Here is a 16,164-nt window from a genome sequence, read left to right on the forward strand (position 1 = left end):
TGTACGAATGCACTGCTCAAGTGCGAATTTGATACCCGGGTTTTGCTGTTTGGATTCTTAATATGTCGTAGTTCTCTGTAGAAAATAACCAATCAGAGGATTTACTTTTGGGGCTGATACCTGCAGAATGACGGGGTTGCGCTATTAAAATCTAGCATCTTATGCACACGCATGGGCTATTTACATAGAGTATAGTTCCCACTTCCTACGAAGAAAACTGCCTGTATCCCTGAATTATAGCCTCCCACCCCCTGGATGATTATACTCCGTAGGGTTTGACTGCCCATCAAGAATCATCACATCAGCCTTGCGCGTATTGACAGAATACCACACCAAATTCTCCGGAGAGCCAGTAACACGCATCATATTCGTCTGACACGACCCAGAACACTGAGTTCCATAATCGCCATTCCATTGCCCATTAAAGAAAGCCCATGCGGCACTGTTATAAAGCAAGACATCCTTGCCACCGTCAACATTCGTCGCAAGTGACGTCCGACATTTTTGATCGCCTCCACCGCACCATGAGAAATCGGGATCACCATACGTGGCCAGGGCTGTCCAAGGCGCCGGCGCAGTTTGTGTCGCGCCTTCGCCTTGCATGTAGGGGCTCTCGCTTTGGAGCATACCCGCGTAGACGTTCTGTGCAGATTTGAAGTTGTAGTTGTATAGCCAATTATGTTCGGATCCCGTTCCGGTTAGCCAAGTGCCCTTTGTCGCTTCGACGAGGATGCCACGTCCGGTAGAGATGATCGTGACCGATGATCCACCGTCTAGATTGTGGTCTGCAGTCCAGCCCCAGAAATTCTCGATATACGCAGATGACGACTTGGTGAGGTGCACCATTAGGAATGCCGCCATGCACTGCGAGGTGTCTTGGTTGTCGCAGTTATCCTTGATGCTCGTCTCAGCAGTGCCGCCAACGGTCACGAGGGTATTCCACAAGGCTACATCACCGCGGTTTGTGCCGGCGGCATTGACCTCGAGGATGATCGCGCCAGGGAGGATCTCGCCGACGCTGAAGCGCATATTCTGGATTTCGATGACGCCCACATCGTTTGCTTGTCCAACTTGAACTACTGGCTTTGGGTTCGAGGCGTCCTTGAATACATCGCCTGCTCCGGAAATCACGGCCCATGCCTCGCCCATGATGCGCGAGCCCACGGGGATCTTGAGGGTATCTTTGACGGTGTAGACTCCGTATGGGAAATATGAGATCTTACAGTTGGCTGCGTTATTCGCTAGGATGGCATTGAGGGATTCCACGTCGTTTGTTCTGCCATCGCCGTAGACTGGGTAGCCGCTCACGGCTTTGACGTTCACGACCTGGTCTGCGGCATACTGCGCGTAGGTGGGCTGGGCGCGAGTGAAGTATTTGCCATTTGATAAGAGCGCATCCGGTCTGGAGGTTGTGAGGCTCTCGCCTGATACGTACTGACCGGGAGTGATGTTACCCCACACCCATGTATCGACCTTGCTGGTAGCGGCGAGCTTCACGTTATTATTGCTGTCGACGGCGATAGGATTGGTAGTATCATGGACAAGATTCTGAATGGTGATCTGGCTATTGCGGTTACCGCTGTCGTTGGAGGAGTCATGGAACTTCACTACGGTGCCTGAGTTTGTTGAAGTGGAATCCAGCAGGACCATGCTTCCAAGTCCGTTGCTGGTCATGTCAATACCATAACCGACGGTATCGAATGTTGCCCCTTGAAGAAGAGCGGTATGGCCACCAGAAGCCTGGAAGGCAGTCGTACATTGTCTGAAGTAGATGTTCTTGAAGTTGACCTGCTGGTTGGAGTTTTTGATGCCGACGGCACCACCGGTAATGTCGACATCCGTCACGGCGATGGTCGATCCACCGTTGATGTTGATACCGGTGTGTCCGGTAGAGCTGGTAGGCATCTTGATTTTGACATTGGTCAAGCCAGAGCCCTGAGCGACACCCCATTGCAGCGCGGTAATTGTGGTGCTAGCGCTGAGCGCAGTGGTATCAATAACCACGTTGCGTAGGAGTGTCATAAAACTGGTCTCAGGCTGACCATTCTTACTGTCGAACCCATTGATCAACGTATCACCGCTGAAACCAGCTGCCGCTTTGAGCACCGGTGGATTCAATGGGTCACCAGTAATGATGGTCCCGACACGCAAGTTCAAAGTGCTTCCAAGCTGGTATGTTCCACCGGGGAGGAAGACTTCCGCCGGGTATCTAGTAACACCCTGACCTTCACGACTGCCACCCGATCCATTGTCGTTGATCGCATTCTGGATGCTGCTTGTTTGGTCGCCAGATCCGTCAGCCGAAGCAGAATAGTCCAAGACATTGCGCCACACGGGATAGTTGGCGTTGGAAACTTCAGGGGCATAGCCTCGGGGATTGCCAGTGTGATCTTGATTGAGAAGCCAGTAGCTCGTAGGAGAAGAAGCGGTGGGCCCGCTGCAGGTATCTCTCGCGCGCATTTCTCTGTATCGCTGTCAGCACAGTTGGCGATCGTCTAGCTGGAGAACTTACCTGCCAGAAGACGAGAAAATAGCAACTGCCGAGGCGGTGGAAAGTCCACTCACCACGGCAGTCCACCAAAGCAGATCATGCATGATCCAGGAAAGAAATGAATGATGTTCGCACAAGCGAAATATGTACCAAAAGAACGTATGTAAAAGGAATGCAATTCAGAAGCCAGAAAAGACCTGCATATAAATACCCATGGCGACAGATCCCAAACAAGCCATAGACTCACACTTCCCCATTGTGGTTAGATGTCAGACAGCTGAAGTTGATCGCAACGTGGGGCAAGACGTGGAGCATTCAGGGACCGTGGGGGCCAAATCCCGATCGGGGAACTGGTCTTTGAACTGAAGACTTGTTCTCGAATCAGAAATGAACCAGGATGACCCGTGTGATTCAAGCTGCATGAGGTAAATTGCCGAATCCTCATGCATACCCCTGAACGGACCCCGATGCCTTCCGGGAGCAACTACTGCATTGACGTCCCCACTTGGGCATTTTCCTGTCCCCTGAAGACCTTTTTTTTTTTTGGCAGAAAAGCAATGCTGAAAATTAAGCCTAAGAAGAGTCAAGGCAAGGGAAAGCACAGGATCTCAATATCAAGACATGGTGCCTGAGGCCCAAGCAATGGGAATGCTTCATTCATTCACCAGGCCATAAAGTCATGTCCTTGCAACCCTTAAAACAAATTAGCTTCTCTTATTTATGCATGTGGTGCATAACGTACCGATGTTCTTCTGGCCCGAATCCACCTGCCGCCAGATCAAATCCAAAATATCCATCGCATTGACCATATTATAGTTGAACATTTTTTGATGAAAGCGTATAAGTAATGATTGAACAGTAAGACGATCTGCTCCAAAGGCATAGCGCCCGGCGATAAAGAGAGCAGTGTTCACCCCCAGGACAGGTGAAAGGCCCGATGGAGGCTCAAGTTGTTGAATAAGATGGATGATCATCTTTACTGGCTGCTGTACTTCTAAAGCTTCAGAATCAAGACTCATCAACTGCGTGCGGATGTGAATCAGTGCGGTGTACTCGAGCAACAAATTGCAATACGCAAACTCCAGAGTTTGTTTTTCGTCCAATGTATCCTGAAGACTCGGGGAAAAGCAAGGTCGAGAACTCTCATCTCGTTTTATCATTGCCAAAAGCCGGCCCTCGATATTGATTGCATCAAGCTCATATTGTGGGTCGTAAAGAGGGATCATTTCATAAGAGTCGTGCTCTTTCTGTTGTCGTTTCCACGAAATAGCGCGGATTTGGTGAAATACCTCGAAAATTTCGGGATAACAACCGGCATAATCATCAAAGAAGACCCGGTACGGTTGTTGGGAAGTTTCAGGAGACTCATAATTCGAGTCTTCTGCTAAGAACCCATCGGGAGTCAAGCTTGCAACCATCTCTAATAATGAGTACCGTCTTCGCAGAAAAGAGACTGAAGGGTCTGAGAGGACAGAGGCAGACTGTGTAGCACAAATAGCAGACAAGATAGCCCTCGCTCCCTGGAGATGTGTTCTCCAGGAGTTATATTCCTCATTTTCATGGCATAAAGTACCCAAGCACAAAATCAAACAAGTTGCAAATAGAGTTTCCAGCCGGTCATTCCCTGAAGCAATCTCTTGACGAAGCTGACCCATGCTTTGAGTTCTCAGACTCACTGCGTGCAATTTCAAGCTTTCCCAGGATGTCTCGGAGTCTTTCTGATTTGCCCTATGAGCAGACGAGAACGCGAGGATTGCATGTCGAAGTGCAGGATCTTCAAATGCCATAGGAAGTAGAACACGGCACGTCTCGTTCTGCATCTGTTTGTGACAGGAAATTGTCCCGGATGCCGTAGTGACAAAGTAATGCCAAAGCTGCTGTAATTCAGCATCAAGACCAGGCGGAAGTCCAGAGAGGGATCGAGTCAAAACAAGCCGAGGAAATGGCTGTTCTAGAGTCTGCGAAGCCAGGATTGCTGGTGTCATCACCTCTGCGGAATACACGAATGCTCCATCTGCGGAACCCAGTTAGACGAAGTAACAAAACAATGCGCACAGAGTTGACAGACTAATCAGTTTCACGGGACAATTGCCAAAGCGAGACCGACCGAACTGTCGTCCTCCCCATTTGAGATTCATGCGGTAAACGCAGCTTTCCCCAGCGCCACGGCATCGCCCGCAGTCTGGTCGTGCCTCATCGCACTTTTGCCTTCGACGTCTGCAGCGTTCACAGCCCACACGCGAGCGTAACTTTTTCGAAGGATTCTCCATGGGGGATAGCACTCAGTCGCCAACCCCGCAAGACGTTATGTTCCCGCGTTTGCTGCCTCAGGCCGATATTTCTGCCCTAGATTGTCCCAGATTGGGACTGTTAGAACAAGATCAAGACTGCTAATTTGGAGCCCAATCCAACGGATTCAACAGTAAACGACTTGTTAACCATTTGAATTGGCCAAAATGGAAGCTTGAAGCAGCGATCAACCACATCAGAGGAGTTGAGAAGAAGAAGGCGGAGGAGACTTGTGAGTTTGTACGGTGATTCGGCAGCCAGAGTGTAGGTGCAGCGCACTGGTGTTGAAAAGGCCGACAGAGAACGGAATTATGATACGAGAAATGGAAGCTGATTAGCGGAGCCGTAGAAATCCTATAGGATGTTCAATTAATCTGTCAGACATGAGATGATAATGTTTGCGGCATCCTTTCAAAGTAGACCCTCATAAGCATACATCTGATGCTGGATATCACCTAGAACTCAGCAAAACATAGAATCATAGGTGTTCGTTATCATGAGTGCTCCGATGCAAGGTTCAGAATTTCCAATCTCGCCTTCTCCCTCTCCTTCTGCGACTCGATCAGGTTCTTTCTCGCATGCTCCAGCTTGGCCTGGATTTTGGCAAGCTCCTGTTCCAAACCACGAATCTTTTCAGCATCACGTCTTTCTGCGGACCATATCGCCCACAATTTCTGATTCCTAATACACCAAATCAAGACATCACGCGTGGCCATGGTATCTTCGTATGCATCGTGGCCCTTCTTGCCCGCCTGGATCTCGTAACCGGCGAGCTCATTGGTGAGAGTCTTCAAACTCCACGTACGCGATAGGGCCTGGGCCGGGAGCAACTCGTTGAAAACAGCCTCGCTGGTGAGAATCGAGGAATCGACAATTCTTGGATGAACAATGCCTAGCATGTCCAGGTCGTTGTTGAGCGAATGTCCAATAAGCACAGTTTCCGGACCGACGAATCTCCAAACCTGCTCGCGCGCGCGCACCCAGCCCATGATTGCTTGACCTTTTCGGACAGCCTTGTCCATCGCATAAGGGGTAACACCGCTGTACCGAGTGTCCCAGCTCACTACATTCTTCTCTGGTTTCACATAATGGTCCAAGAGCACGTCGCCCGTGAGAAAATCGATGGCAGTGATATAAGCCATCTCCCGCAGACCACCTGTGACTTGTACCATCTCACAGTCAATCACAACGGCCTGTCTCTTTTGTCCTGCACCCAACACGGCGGTAGGAGTTTTACGGAATAGGGATTTTGGGATGGAAGGGCGTTTCCTGGTATCTTCTGTGGTGGTCTCCACGATGAAACCTTGTGCCCGGAGACGAAAATCTGAGTGGCATTGCAGAAGAAGATAGCGCAGATACAGAGCTTGTTCTTGCATTCCGAGAACCACATGGCGATTTGTCCCCCGGACGATCAGGGGCTGCAATGCGAGGGCTTCAATTTCGAGACTTAGACTCTCCATATCTGTGACAGGCAGCCATGGCTGTGTAAGAGATGGACTACCCCCGTCAGTCGATTGAACAGGCAATGATGGCTTATGATTCGATTTTGGGGCCCGCTTTCGGCTCTGTGTTGATGGAGATGACATGAGAGAGGGCCCAGAAGCAATGTTGTTGCTTTTTTGATCAGGGGTTTGATGTTTCTGAGTATGATGAAGCAAGCCCCAGACATTGGTGAATTCCTTTTGGCAGGGAACACAAAAGAGCTTGTGGCGTTTGGACTCGAAATGGGTCTTCACACCTCGGAGACTTTTGAAGTCGTCTCGGTGGCAGCCAGGGCAGACAAATCCAGCGATGTCAGCCATGGGAGCAGCCATGGGAGCGGCCATGAGGAAGATGAGAGAAAAGATCAAGTCTTTTGCCCGAAGTTCTGTGCGACTAATGTTGACAAGATGCACGGATTACCCCAGGGCGGGTGAGTGGCGGGTATGCCCCAGGACGCGTTTTGGACGCGTCGAACTGTACGACTGGAATCAACAATTGAATTTGTTTCTCAATTTGTTGTCAAAAGGCAAACTCAATCAACGTAAAGCAGTGCAAACTCCAAGATGTTTTGATCACTGTGGTTAGGCTCGATTTTGCCCATTTCCACCGGATACAATGGCGCTAACTGGTCACGCCGCACCTATGGAAGGTAACTTTTACGCTTCACTTTCGCTTCACTTTCGCTTCTATGGATGTTTGTTGATTGACGCTCACTTGTCTATTCTCTTAGCTCTGAGGGTACAGGGTCTGTATTTTTGTCTTTTTATTGCCTAAACCGAAAGCAAGTATAGGGATTCCACCAGTAATATCGCAAGTCCCACTTGATTCAGGCCAAGGAGTGCAATCAAGAAGTATAGATTCAAGACGCGAAAGGTATTGAATCTGCTTGTAAGTTCAACCAAGAACTTAAGTTTGATCTGGTATACAGATCAACTACGATATACGATATTACCTGAATGCCCATGGAGTCACGGTTAACACTTGCTGCTCACTAGAACAAAGGCTTCTCTGCGCGCAAATGTCATTAGATCCTGACTGTAGAACTCATCTTAAATGCGATTAAATTTTGACTCAGACCCAGAGTTTTCAGCTGGAATGGAATGATCAGATTTAGACAAAGTAGTAAGCCTCGCTTGCACTAGGTATAACTTAGACCCCCAGCTTCGAGTCACCCCTTCTTTGGAACAGTGTGTCTTAGTTGGCTTTCAAGGCAGCTTCCAAGAATTACTAGTTGAGTCTCGTATCTAGCCCCCAAATTTAGTCTTTAGATAACTGTACCTTAACGCCCACAACACGTCATTGGGGGCCGAAAGAGATCACCCCACCTCAACTTCGACCTCAGCTCATCAAGTGCACTGAGAAGTAACGTTGTACAGGTATGTGATACTGATCAGGATCATCTTCAAACAGATATGAAGGTCACTAACAGCATCTGCCACTTTCAGAGTCCCTATCATGCTCTATAGAATCGCCTTTCCATGCTTGGTTCTTTTAACTTCCAATGTTGCAAGCACATTGGCAGTTTCGACAACCCGTTATACTCTACCAATCTCTGAATCAGTCAAAGTCATTGAGGCCTACCAAGAGCTCACAGAAATGGCAAGAGAATACCCACTGGGCTACCTGGACGAAAGAAATGGAGGATACTATCTCATGGACCACGAACATAGCGTATTGGCCATTACCTCGGACTCATTGTGCGAACTGATTGATGTCGCAAATGAAGAAGCTGAAAGGTATCTTGCTGCCAATCCGGAGGGTTGAAGTGAGCGAACAACGCTGTCCCGCGCCAAAGTGAAGATGCCCAGCCATAGTGCTGTATTCAATATCTGTAACTTATGAGAGCTTGTTACTTTTCGCATTTTACAGCACGTGATATGTTTAGGAATAGGCAAAATCTTATCTAATTACCGCTTAGAGCGGTCTCAGCTAAAACTCAGTACACTGCTGTAGCATTCAACACGGTTAGTGAGATTCAAGACAGTTTGTATAAAGCCTTTCTGCCTCAGGCACCACGTGCCTGAAAATGTCGTCATAGTCCCCGCCACATCAAAGCGATGATTGGCCAGATGATGATCACATGACACAGACTCTTGCTTGAGACCCACTTGTCCCACGGCTTGGAAGTATCAACACCATTGAGATGTTGTTCTGTTCAGCTCGAAATTGATCACTGACAGTTCTCTCACGGTGAGACACATACTGTATACAGATCTATCCTTGTCTTGGTGATTTAAATCAACCCAAGCTTCGATTTCTCAAATCTTTGTTTCCCCCGCATGTGATGTCACAGGACTAGACTCGGTCTAAGAACAACCATGGCGGAACAGCAACCTCAAAGTGCGACTTCCAAGGAGAATGAGTGGATGCAAGATGGAACCGATGTTCAAGGTGAATTTCCCATGGTTTATGTTTTCAAGATGTGCTAACTCGACGAAGACGATGGCCGTATTGAGATTGACCTAGACTCTAAAGTCGGCCGGGAGATCTCAAAATTGATTCCATTTCTGGAGTCCAAGCAAGACGTGGAACAGACAGAACCGCTAGTCGGGCCTGATGGGTGCAGTCTTTGTCTTAACATCGTCATCCAAGTGGTTGGGAGCCGAGGTGATGTGCAGCCTTTCATCGCACTTGGCAACGAGCTCCAGCGCCATGGACATCGCGTACGAATTGCCACTCACAACGTCTTTGAGAAATTTGTGCGCGATTCAGATCTGGAATTCTATCCTATCGGCGGAGATCCCTCTGAGCTGATGGCGTATATGGTCAAGAACCCGGGCTTGATACCTCAGATGAACTCCTTACGTGCCGGCGACATCCAGCGTAAGCGAGTAATGGTGGCTGAAATGCTACAGGGATGCTGGGAGTCCTGTATAGAGGATGACCCAGTAGCAAAAACCCCATTTGTGGCCGATGCGATCATCGCCAATCCCCCGAGTTTTGCCCACATTCATTGTGCCCAGGCGTTAGGCATCCCTTTACATTTGATGTTTACAATGCCATGGACTAGCACACGGTCATTTCCACACCCTCTGGCCAATTTGAAATACTCCACTACAGAGCCAAAAATGGCTAATTATCTATCTTACGGAATTGTCGAGTGGCTGACATGGCAAGGGTAAGGCCTCTGATTCTTCACTAAATCCTAGACACTGACCTCGATATCTAGCCTTGGCGATGTGATTAATGAGTGGAGAGTATCTATTGACCTCGAACCTGTCCCTGTCACGGAAGGTCCCCGGCTAGCGGAGACTTTGAAGATACCATTTACCTACTGCTGGTCACCAACATTGATGCCAAAACCAGCAGACTGGCCGGCCCATCTAGATGTCTGCGGATTCTTCTTCCGATCTCCTCCGGACTTCTCACCACCCTCTGACCTCCATTCGTTTCTTCAAAATGGCCCCCCGCCTATCTACATCGGTTTTGGCAGTATAGTGATTGAGGACCCCCCTGCAATGACAGCAACACTTATCAAAGCCATAAAGTCCTGGGGTGGCCGTGCCCTTATATCTCGAGGTTGGAGCAATCTTGGAGATGCACAGTCAGACGATCAAATATTCTATCTTGGAGACTGTCCACATGAATGGCTGTTCCAGCATGTTGCCGCTGTGGTACACCATGGTGGAGCTGGTACAACAGCATGCGGTCTACGTTTTGGGAAGCCGACTATGATTGTGCCGTTTTTTGGAGAGTGAGTCGCCTCAAGCGATGTTTTAAGTTGACTTGCTAATATGCCACAGTCAGCTCTTCTGGGGAAACATGGTTGCATCCTGCGGCATAGGACCTAAACCAATCCCCCATCGTGAATTGACTGCGGATAACCTGGCGGAGGCGATTCGCTTCTGCCTCGAGCCTAGTACACTAAGTGCCGCCGAAGACGTTGCTATCAGAATGAGCGAAGAATCTGGAGTGACTGCAGCAGTATCATCTTTCCATCGAAACTTGCCTATAGACCAGATGCAATGTCGCTTCTTTGGATCTGAGCCGGCTGCGTGGAAACTAAAACTGCAAAACTCGAATGTTTCTGTTTTTCTGTCCAAGATGGCCGCCGGGATATTGGTTGAAAACTCACGCATCGACGCAAGGGACTTGAGCTTGTTAGTATCTCATCAGAATTTCCCCTTAACTTGACAAAAAACCATGTGAACTAATGCATTGATTGAACCAGCCATGAAAGTCGGCCCATGTTCATACAAACACGGAGGTGGGATCCTATCACGGGCGGTGCATCTTCCCTACTAGGAATGTATAAAGACGTCCTCACAGCATCGAGCGATGTAGTGATACAGCCATACAAAGAGTTCAAACGCGCTCAATCAGGAGAAGGGGAACTTCGAGTCATCGAGCCTACGAATCGGAAATCCAGCGATGCATCCTCAAGTGGACTCTCCCGAGCATCCACCAACGAAAAAAGAGACGCGCAATGGAAGGTAACAAGTACAGCAGTGGGAAGCTCTGCCAAAAGTGTGGGCAAGATCATCGGCTATTACTACAAGGGCGTGTTGGTCGATATCCCCATGGCTGTGAATGAAGGCCTCAGAGCAGTACCACGCATGTATGGCGAGGAAGTCAAGAGCTACGATAACATCACAGACTTCAAATCAGGAGCCGCTGCTGCCAGAGAGAACTTCACCGACGGAATGGCAGGCGTGAGCGAAATACTTAAGCAGCCCTACAAAGGAGTTCAAGAGGATGGATTTAGAGGGATGGTCAAGGGATTTGTGAAAGGGCCCCTTAGCATGGGCACGAAGGCATCATCAGGTATGAAAATCGCCATTCTTCCTGCCAACTTGCTACAGAAATGATACTAACGAACTTGTAGCGGCGCTGGGACTAGTAGCTTACCCAGGACAGGGATTGGCCAAGAGTATTCACACCGCTATGCATGGCAAGACTCGGAAGCTGGTCGGCAAGGCGCGTCTAAAAGAAGGTCAACATTTAGCAGTCCAATCGCCCAAGGCCTGGTCAAATTGCCCTGCTGTTCTGGAAGCATTCGAAACCCAGCAGCGGAATCCTGGAGCTGAGATCTCGGGATTCGAGCGAATCCAAGACTAGACGTGTAAATATTAAATTTATCTTGCAAATGTGCCAGGACTTCGTACAATGAACTAAGAATACGTATCTGTCTCTCTCTAATTGCTGCCCCGCAGTATGCATCAGCCTGATAAGAGGATCTTTCGACGCGCTTTCTTTTTCCAAATACTCTCTCTCGTCATATCCCAAGTTGCACCAAACACCCATATCTAAACATAACAACATCACCATGGCCTCTCACTCGCAGTCAAAATGTTTTCCGGCGCCTGCGGCGGGGTACACCCAGTCATTCTGGCGGACCCAACCAGATCCATTGGATAGTTACCAAAGTACCTCCGAATTGCCAACAGAAACTGACATCCTCATCATCGGTTGTGGCTATGTGGGAGCATCAGCTGCCTATCATCTCTTGTCAAACCAAGAAAAGCCAGCTCCCCAGGTCGTGCTAGTGGAAGCGCGCGAGCTGTGCTCTGGTGCCACCGGGCGGAATGGTGCGTTGCGACCTTACCTATGTTGATGTTCAGTTGAGCAAGCTCACATTGTTCGAAAATAGGAGGTCATCTACGACCAGATATATACTCAGCAACTGCAACAAACACCGAGCGCTATGGCCTTGAAGCCGCAGTTGAGATTGTGCGGTTTGAGCTTGCGCATATGAAAGAGATAGAGGATTTGGTTCGCCTCGAGAATATCGATTGTGAACTTACTTTTACAAGAAGTCTGAATATTTACCTTGATGAAGATCAGCTTAAGAAAGCAAAGACCTTTTATGATTCTTTGCTTGAGCGAGGGCTGGACTTTATGGACGATGTGAAGTATCTTTCTCAATCGGAGGCTCAGAAGGTAAGTTCAGGATATCTTCTCTGGATGATAGTCAGTCAAATTCACTTACAATATGTATAACCAGGAAGCCTATGTGCGCAACGCGAAAGGTGGCTTTAGCTTTTCCGCCGGACATCTCTGGCCTTATAAGCTAATAGTAGGTCTAATTCGCATTGCCTTGTCAAAGGGTCTGAACCTCCAAACAAACACACCAGTATCAGAGATCAATCAGACCAAAAACGAAGATGGCTCATGGACAGTTACCACCAACCGGGGCACAATCAAGGCTAAGAACATCATCTTCGCAACAAACGCCTTCACCAGCGCGCTGGCACCAGAATACTCAGAGGCAATTATACCCTGCAAAGGAGTCTGTACTCAAATTGCCGCCACTCCAGGTGCACCCCATCAAGAGTTACCCTGTACATATGCAATCTGGCTCGGGCCTGGTGCATACATCTACCAAATATCTCGAAAGGACGGGTCCCTCATTGTTGGGGGAGCATCGCATACTTTCAAAGATGATTTGAAAGAGTGGTACAATCAGCCCAATGATGGGACGCTCGTTCGGAACATGGAGCATTACTTCGATGGGTATATGCAGCGGACTTTCTTTGGGTGGGAAGATAGCGGGGCAGAAGTTAAGCATATTTGGAGCGGTGGTATGTAACTTCTTGATCTTGCGAACAAATGCCTTTGTTACCATTACTTTGATGTGATTTGTACTGACTGATGGTTATAGTCATGGGATATAGCGCGGACTCGTTACCCCATGTTGGTAATGTCCCCGATAAGCCTGGGCAGTTCATTGCGGCAGGCTTCAATGGCCATGGAATGCCGGTTGCATACCTTTCTGGTAAGGCTGTTGCCAATATGGCTAGGGACTCAGTATCATTCAAGGAGACTGGGCTGCCACGTTTGTTTGAGACGTCGGCGGAAAGGTTGAAGCCTGTGTATAATGATATTCTCGGATGAGAATGCCCTTATATTGAGATGGGCTAGCTTCCGAGACCAGTGCTCTTCTAGAAAAATAATGAAATGCTTCGGCGTACTGCCAAAGTTTCTTTCGGATTGATTATCTTCATTCATTTGAACAAACAACCCAAGCTGCCAGCCTCAAACCAAGCGCGGTCTTGCTTCCATCCATGAATAATGAGATCCCTACCAACCTGGACAACTTCCTCAATTTGCTCAGGGGTACCCCATCCAGACACCCTGCTTCCCCAACAGACAAGATGCACCCCAACGTGGATAGCAGTTCTGAGCGCTGTATCATCACTGAGAGGTCCATATCCAGCCAAGAAGCCTTCAATAACCCACACACCAGCATCCACATTCTTGAAGAGCTTGGTTTCGTAAAGCTCAGCAATCATCTGCGCCAAATCCAAAGCTCGTCGTCCGACATGCACCAACTCCCAATCAACAATAAAGACTTTTATTTTAGCTTCTTTGGCGAGAGGGGCCTTTGGTAGAAGAACACTAGAGACAAAAAGTTTAGCAAACACACAACTCAAGCGGGGAGAAAACGGAAGTGAAATTTGACCGAGCGTACTTCCCAGTCCAAAAGTCGCCATGAATAATTCCGTAATCATCACTTTCATCCATATTCTCCAGCTCGGCAGCCGCCATATCACGAACGTTTTCGAAGATTTCACGACTCTCTCCCAGAATTTCCGAGAAATTGGGAATAGTGTCAATGAGCATAGTGTAATTTATGTAGAACTTCAAATCTCTCATAGCTATATTACCAGCAACAGTTGTCTTAGTCTTCCGCTGGTCATTGTGGATTCCCCAAGCGTGGAACGCGCGAAGCCATGATCCCAATGCACGACCGAGTGTTCGCGCCGTAGAATCTGTGATGCCAACAGACACACCAGAGATGAGGAAGTTCTTCAGATCTACTGAATCAGGAAGATCTTCCAGAATCTGAGTATTAGTCTTTTTGTCGAAGTTCAACAGCCGGGGTGTTTTGACAGTGATATTGTCTTTGATGTAAGGCGGCAACTCATGTAGAGCTTGGAGAATGGCTTCTTCAAAGTACTAGCTCACATTTGTCAACCCCTGGTCCAGAAAAGAAGAGTCAAAAAGTAACTCACGCATCGATCAACCACGATTTTGAAGTTTGGATTTGAAGCTGAATGATCTCTGGTATTCTTGATGATGATAGATTCGGTGGGCGAGACAGTGCCTCGGTACACGAAATTAGCCGTGCCGCCCGATAGACGGGTGAGGGAAGTGCAAGCAAAGGGAGTTCGTGAGAGCTGCTGCGAGATTTGCTCCTTGATTTCTTGTTCTGTAGCCATCTTGAATATTTCGAGTTGAGATTTACGAGTTCTAAGTTTCTTTCCCCCGGTTTTGGTTTCTGGTCGCTAAGCCCGATCTGGTCCCCGACCCCAAAGGTTAAAGTAGACAAGCAAAGCATATTTTAGCCAGACGTAGTTCGATGCAGAAAACTTAAGAGTGGGGGTGGATTTTTATCGACGGCCGTAGTAGCTGTGTCATTTCCATTCTGTCCAACGTGCACTGCAGGAGTCTGAGTCGGACGTATTCTGATCATCGAGAGGGTCGAAACTCCCATCATCTACATCTCTGCGGCAGCCTCTATCGATGTTGCCCACCTCTATCCGATTTGGAATATTTATCCAGGAGGAAAGGTCTAGCCATAAATATCCTGACGCTTCGGGTATATTTCGCTTCGATATTATGTACACGCAGAAGAAGGCGAAGTCGGTGACCTTTTAATAGTGCGAACCGGCCAAAGAACCACGTCAAACTGCCGTTGCAGCCATTTGTTCAGCATTCAACTTTTCAGCAGCAGCTTTCTCAGCCAGCTCCTTGACTGATCTCTTCTCCTTCTCAACACCATTCCGCTGTTGGGCAGTATCACATAGCTCGAGGTTCCCACATTCACAATCTCCATCTCTGAGCCAGCGATAGGTAATGCTCCACCGATTCTCGCGCAGCCGGACCGTTCCGTCTGGAAGAGTATCCGTCTTTCTTTTCTTAATACCATGCGTCCAATGCAGCCTAGAGTCACCGCTCATCTGCATCATGCTCCGCGGGGTCAAATCAACCTCGAGGCGCTGCTCGCCCCTGCGAAATAACATCATAGCAGGGGCACCCAGAGACAGTGCGTAGAGCTGATCATACGGCTTGTGTGCATCTACGTGTGGAGGGATGCCAGCACCTGGAGGATAGTACTGCAGACAGACCTGATCTGGTGGTCGTTCTTCGGTAGTGGGGATGAGTGGTTGGAGCCATCCCGGAAACTCTTTGTAGGGGATTTCTGGATCTATTCCAAATGTTTTATAGTCGAAAGTGTAGCCGTAGTGGAGGGATATACGGCCCGGGCGATCGGGCCATTTCAGCTCGTTCAGGAAGATGGAGATGAGACGCTGTTCATGCTCGGCGTCGACAAAGTCGTCTTCCCAAATGATGCCATGAGGTTCAATTGGGAGCTCTTGGAAATTGCTCCGCACCTTGGCCATTCTTTTATAGATGATGTCGAGAGATGTTTTATACACGTGATGTCCATTCAAACTCTGATGCGGGCTTGTATTGATTACTAGTAACAATACATGTATTGATGAATAGTCCCGTAAAGAAGCCGCCGAGATGTGTTTAAACCTGTATTGTAACATAATCTAGATCGAATAGCAGCCAAAACTCAACGCACTTGTCTCTTGAAATCTTTGCCTAGGGTATATGTGGGAATTGGTGCGACGGAGTTCTTCATGTGCAACCGAGCATAACGTGAGGGTGTGCGCGTAGGTCCTCACACCCAATTACAGTGCTTCCCCCAAATCAGGTCTATGCAGACTATAACTTTCGTTGCAAGCTAGATTTTCCAGAATGAGACCACCGGTTGCTCTGTGTCACCCCTTATTGCGAGGTGGACATGATGTTTCTGTTTATGCCCATTGGTGGTCTTGTTCAGATACCCCTAGGGCGCGTGCCGCGGATCTAGATGTAGGAAAAGATAACTGCCGGAGCGTGCAGATGGTCGTGGCCTCGGATAAGCAAATAGAGCGGCCAATGATTCT

General features: G+C 48.5%; 7 protein-coding genes across 7 annotated transcripts; 2 read left to right on the forward strand and 5 right to left on the reverse strand.

Annotated features, from left to right (window-relative positions):
* Nucleotides 1-234: 234 nt before the first annotated feature.
* On the reverse strand, nt 235-2,595 carry N7511_007617 (glycoside hydrolase family 55 protein; the record flags this gene model as incomplete). Its single annotated transcript, XM_057129994.1, has 2 exons — nt 235-2,464; nt 2,513-2,595. 2 exons carry the CDS (start codon nt 2,593-2,595, stop codon nt 235-237), a joined length of 2,313 nt encoding a protein of 770 aa, XP_056981777.1.
* A 557-nt stretch (nt 2,596-3,152) lies between these two features.
* On the reverse strand, nt 3,153-4,629 carry N7511_007618 (uncharacterized protein; the record flags this gene model as incomplete). Its single annotated transcript, XM_057129995.1, has 4 exons — nt 3,153-3,184; nt 3,234-3,972; nt 4,168-4,505; nt 4,560-4,629. The coding sequence occupies 4 exons, from the start codon at nt 4,627-4,629 to the stop codon at nt 3,153-3,155; spliced, it is 1,179 nt and encodes a 392-aa protein (XP_056981778.1).
* Nucleotides 4,630-5,274: 645 nt separating this feature from the next.
* On the reverse strand, nt 5,275-6,606 carry N7511_007619 (uncharacterized protein; the record flags this gene model as incomplete). The annotated part of the gene is made up of 1 exon (XM_057129996.1): nt 5,275-6,606. One exon carries the CDS (start codon nt 6,604-6,606, stop codon nt 5,275-5,277), a length of 1,332 nt encoding a protein of 443 aa, XP_056981779.1.
* A 1,974-nt stretch (nt 6,607-8,580) lies between these two features.
* Nucleotides 8,581-11,320, forward strand: N7511_007620 (glycosyltransferase; the record flags this gene model as incomplete). The annotated part of the gene is made up of 6 exons (XM_057129997.1): nt 8,581-8,653; nt 8,702-9,380; nt 9,432-9,956; nt 10,006-10,362; nt 10,434-11,026; nt 11,088-11,320. The coding sequence occupies 6 exons, from the start codon at nt 8,581-8,583 to the stop codon at nt 11,318-11,320; spliced, it is 2,460 nt and encodes an 819-aa protein (XP_056981780.1).
* Nucleotides 11,321-11,528: 208 nt separating this feature from the next.
* On the forward strand, nt 11,529-13,096 carry N7511_007621 (NAD(P)/FAD-dependent oxidoreductase; the record flags this gene model as incomplete). The annotated part of the gene is made up of 4 exons (XM_057129998.1): nt 11,529-11,790; nt 11,853-12,142; nt 12,207-12,783; nt 12,864-13,096. The coding sequence occupies 4 exons, from the start codon at nt 11,529-11,531 to the stop codon at nt 13,094-13,096; spliced, it is 1,362 nt and encodes a 453-aa protein (XP_056981781.1).
* A 110-nt stretch (nt 13,097-13,206) lies between these two features.
* Nucleotides 13,207-14,424, reverse strand: N7511_007622 (uncharacterized protein; the record flags this gene model as incomplete). The annotated part of the gene is made up of 3 exons (XM_057129999.1): nt 13,207-13,600; nt 13,674-14,161; nt 14,218-14,424. The coding sequence occupies 3 exons, from the start codon at nt 14,422-14,424 to the stop codon at nt 13,207-13,209; spliced, it is 1,089 nt and encodes a 362-aa protein (XP_056981782.1).
* Nucleotides 14,425-14,889: 465 nt separating this feature from the next.
* N7511_007623 (uncharacterized protein) lies at nt 14,890-15,609 on the reverse strand (the record flags this gene model as incomplete). Its single annotated transcript, XM_057130000.1, has 1 exon — nt 14,890-15,609. The coding sequence occupies one exon, from the start codon at nt 15,607-15,609 to the stop codon at nt 14,890-14,892; it is 720 nt and encodes a 239-aa protein (XP_056981783.1).
* Nucleotides 15,610-16,164: the final 555 nt, after the last annotated feature.

Source organism: Penicillium nucicola (assembly GCF_028828085.1).
Source record: "Penicillium nucicola strain IBT 29836 chromosome Unknown utg000008l, whole genome shotgun sequence".
Classification (NCBI taxonomy): domain Eukaryota; kingdom Fungi; phylum Ascomycota; class Eurotiomycetes; order Eurotiales; family Aspergillaceae; genus Penicillium; species Penicillium nucicola.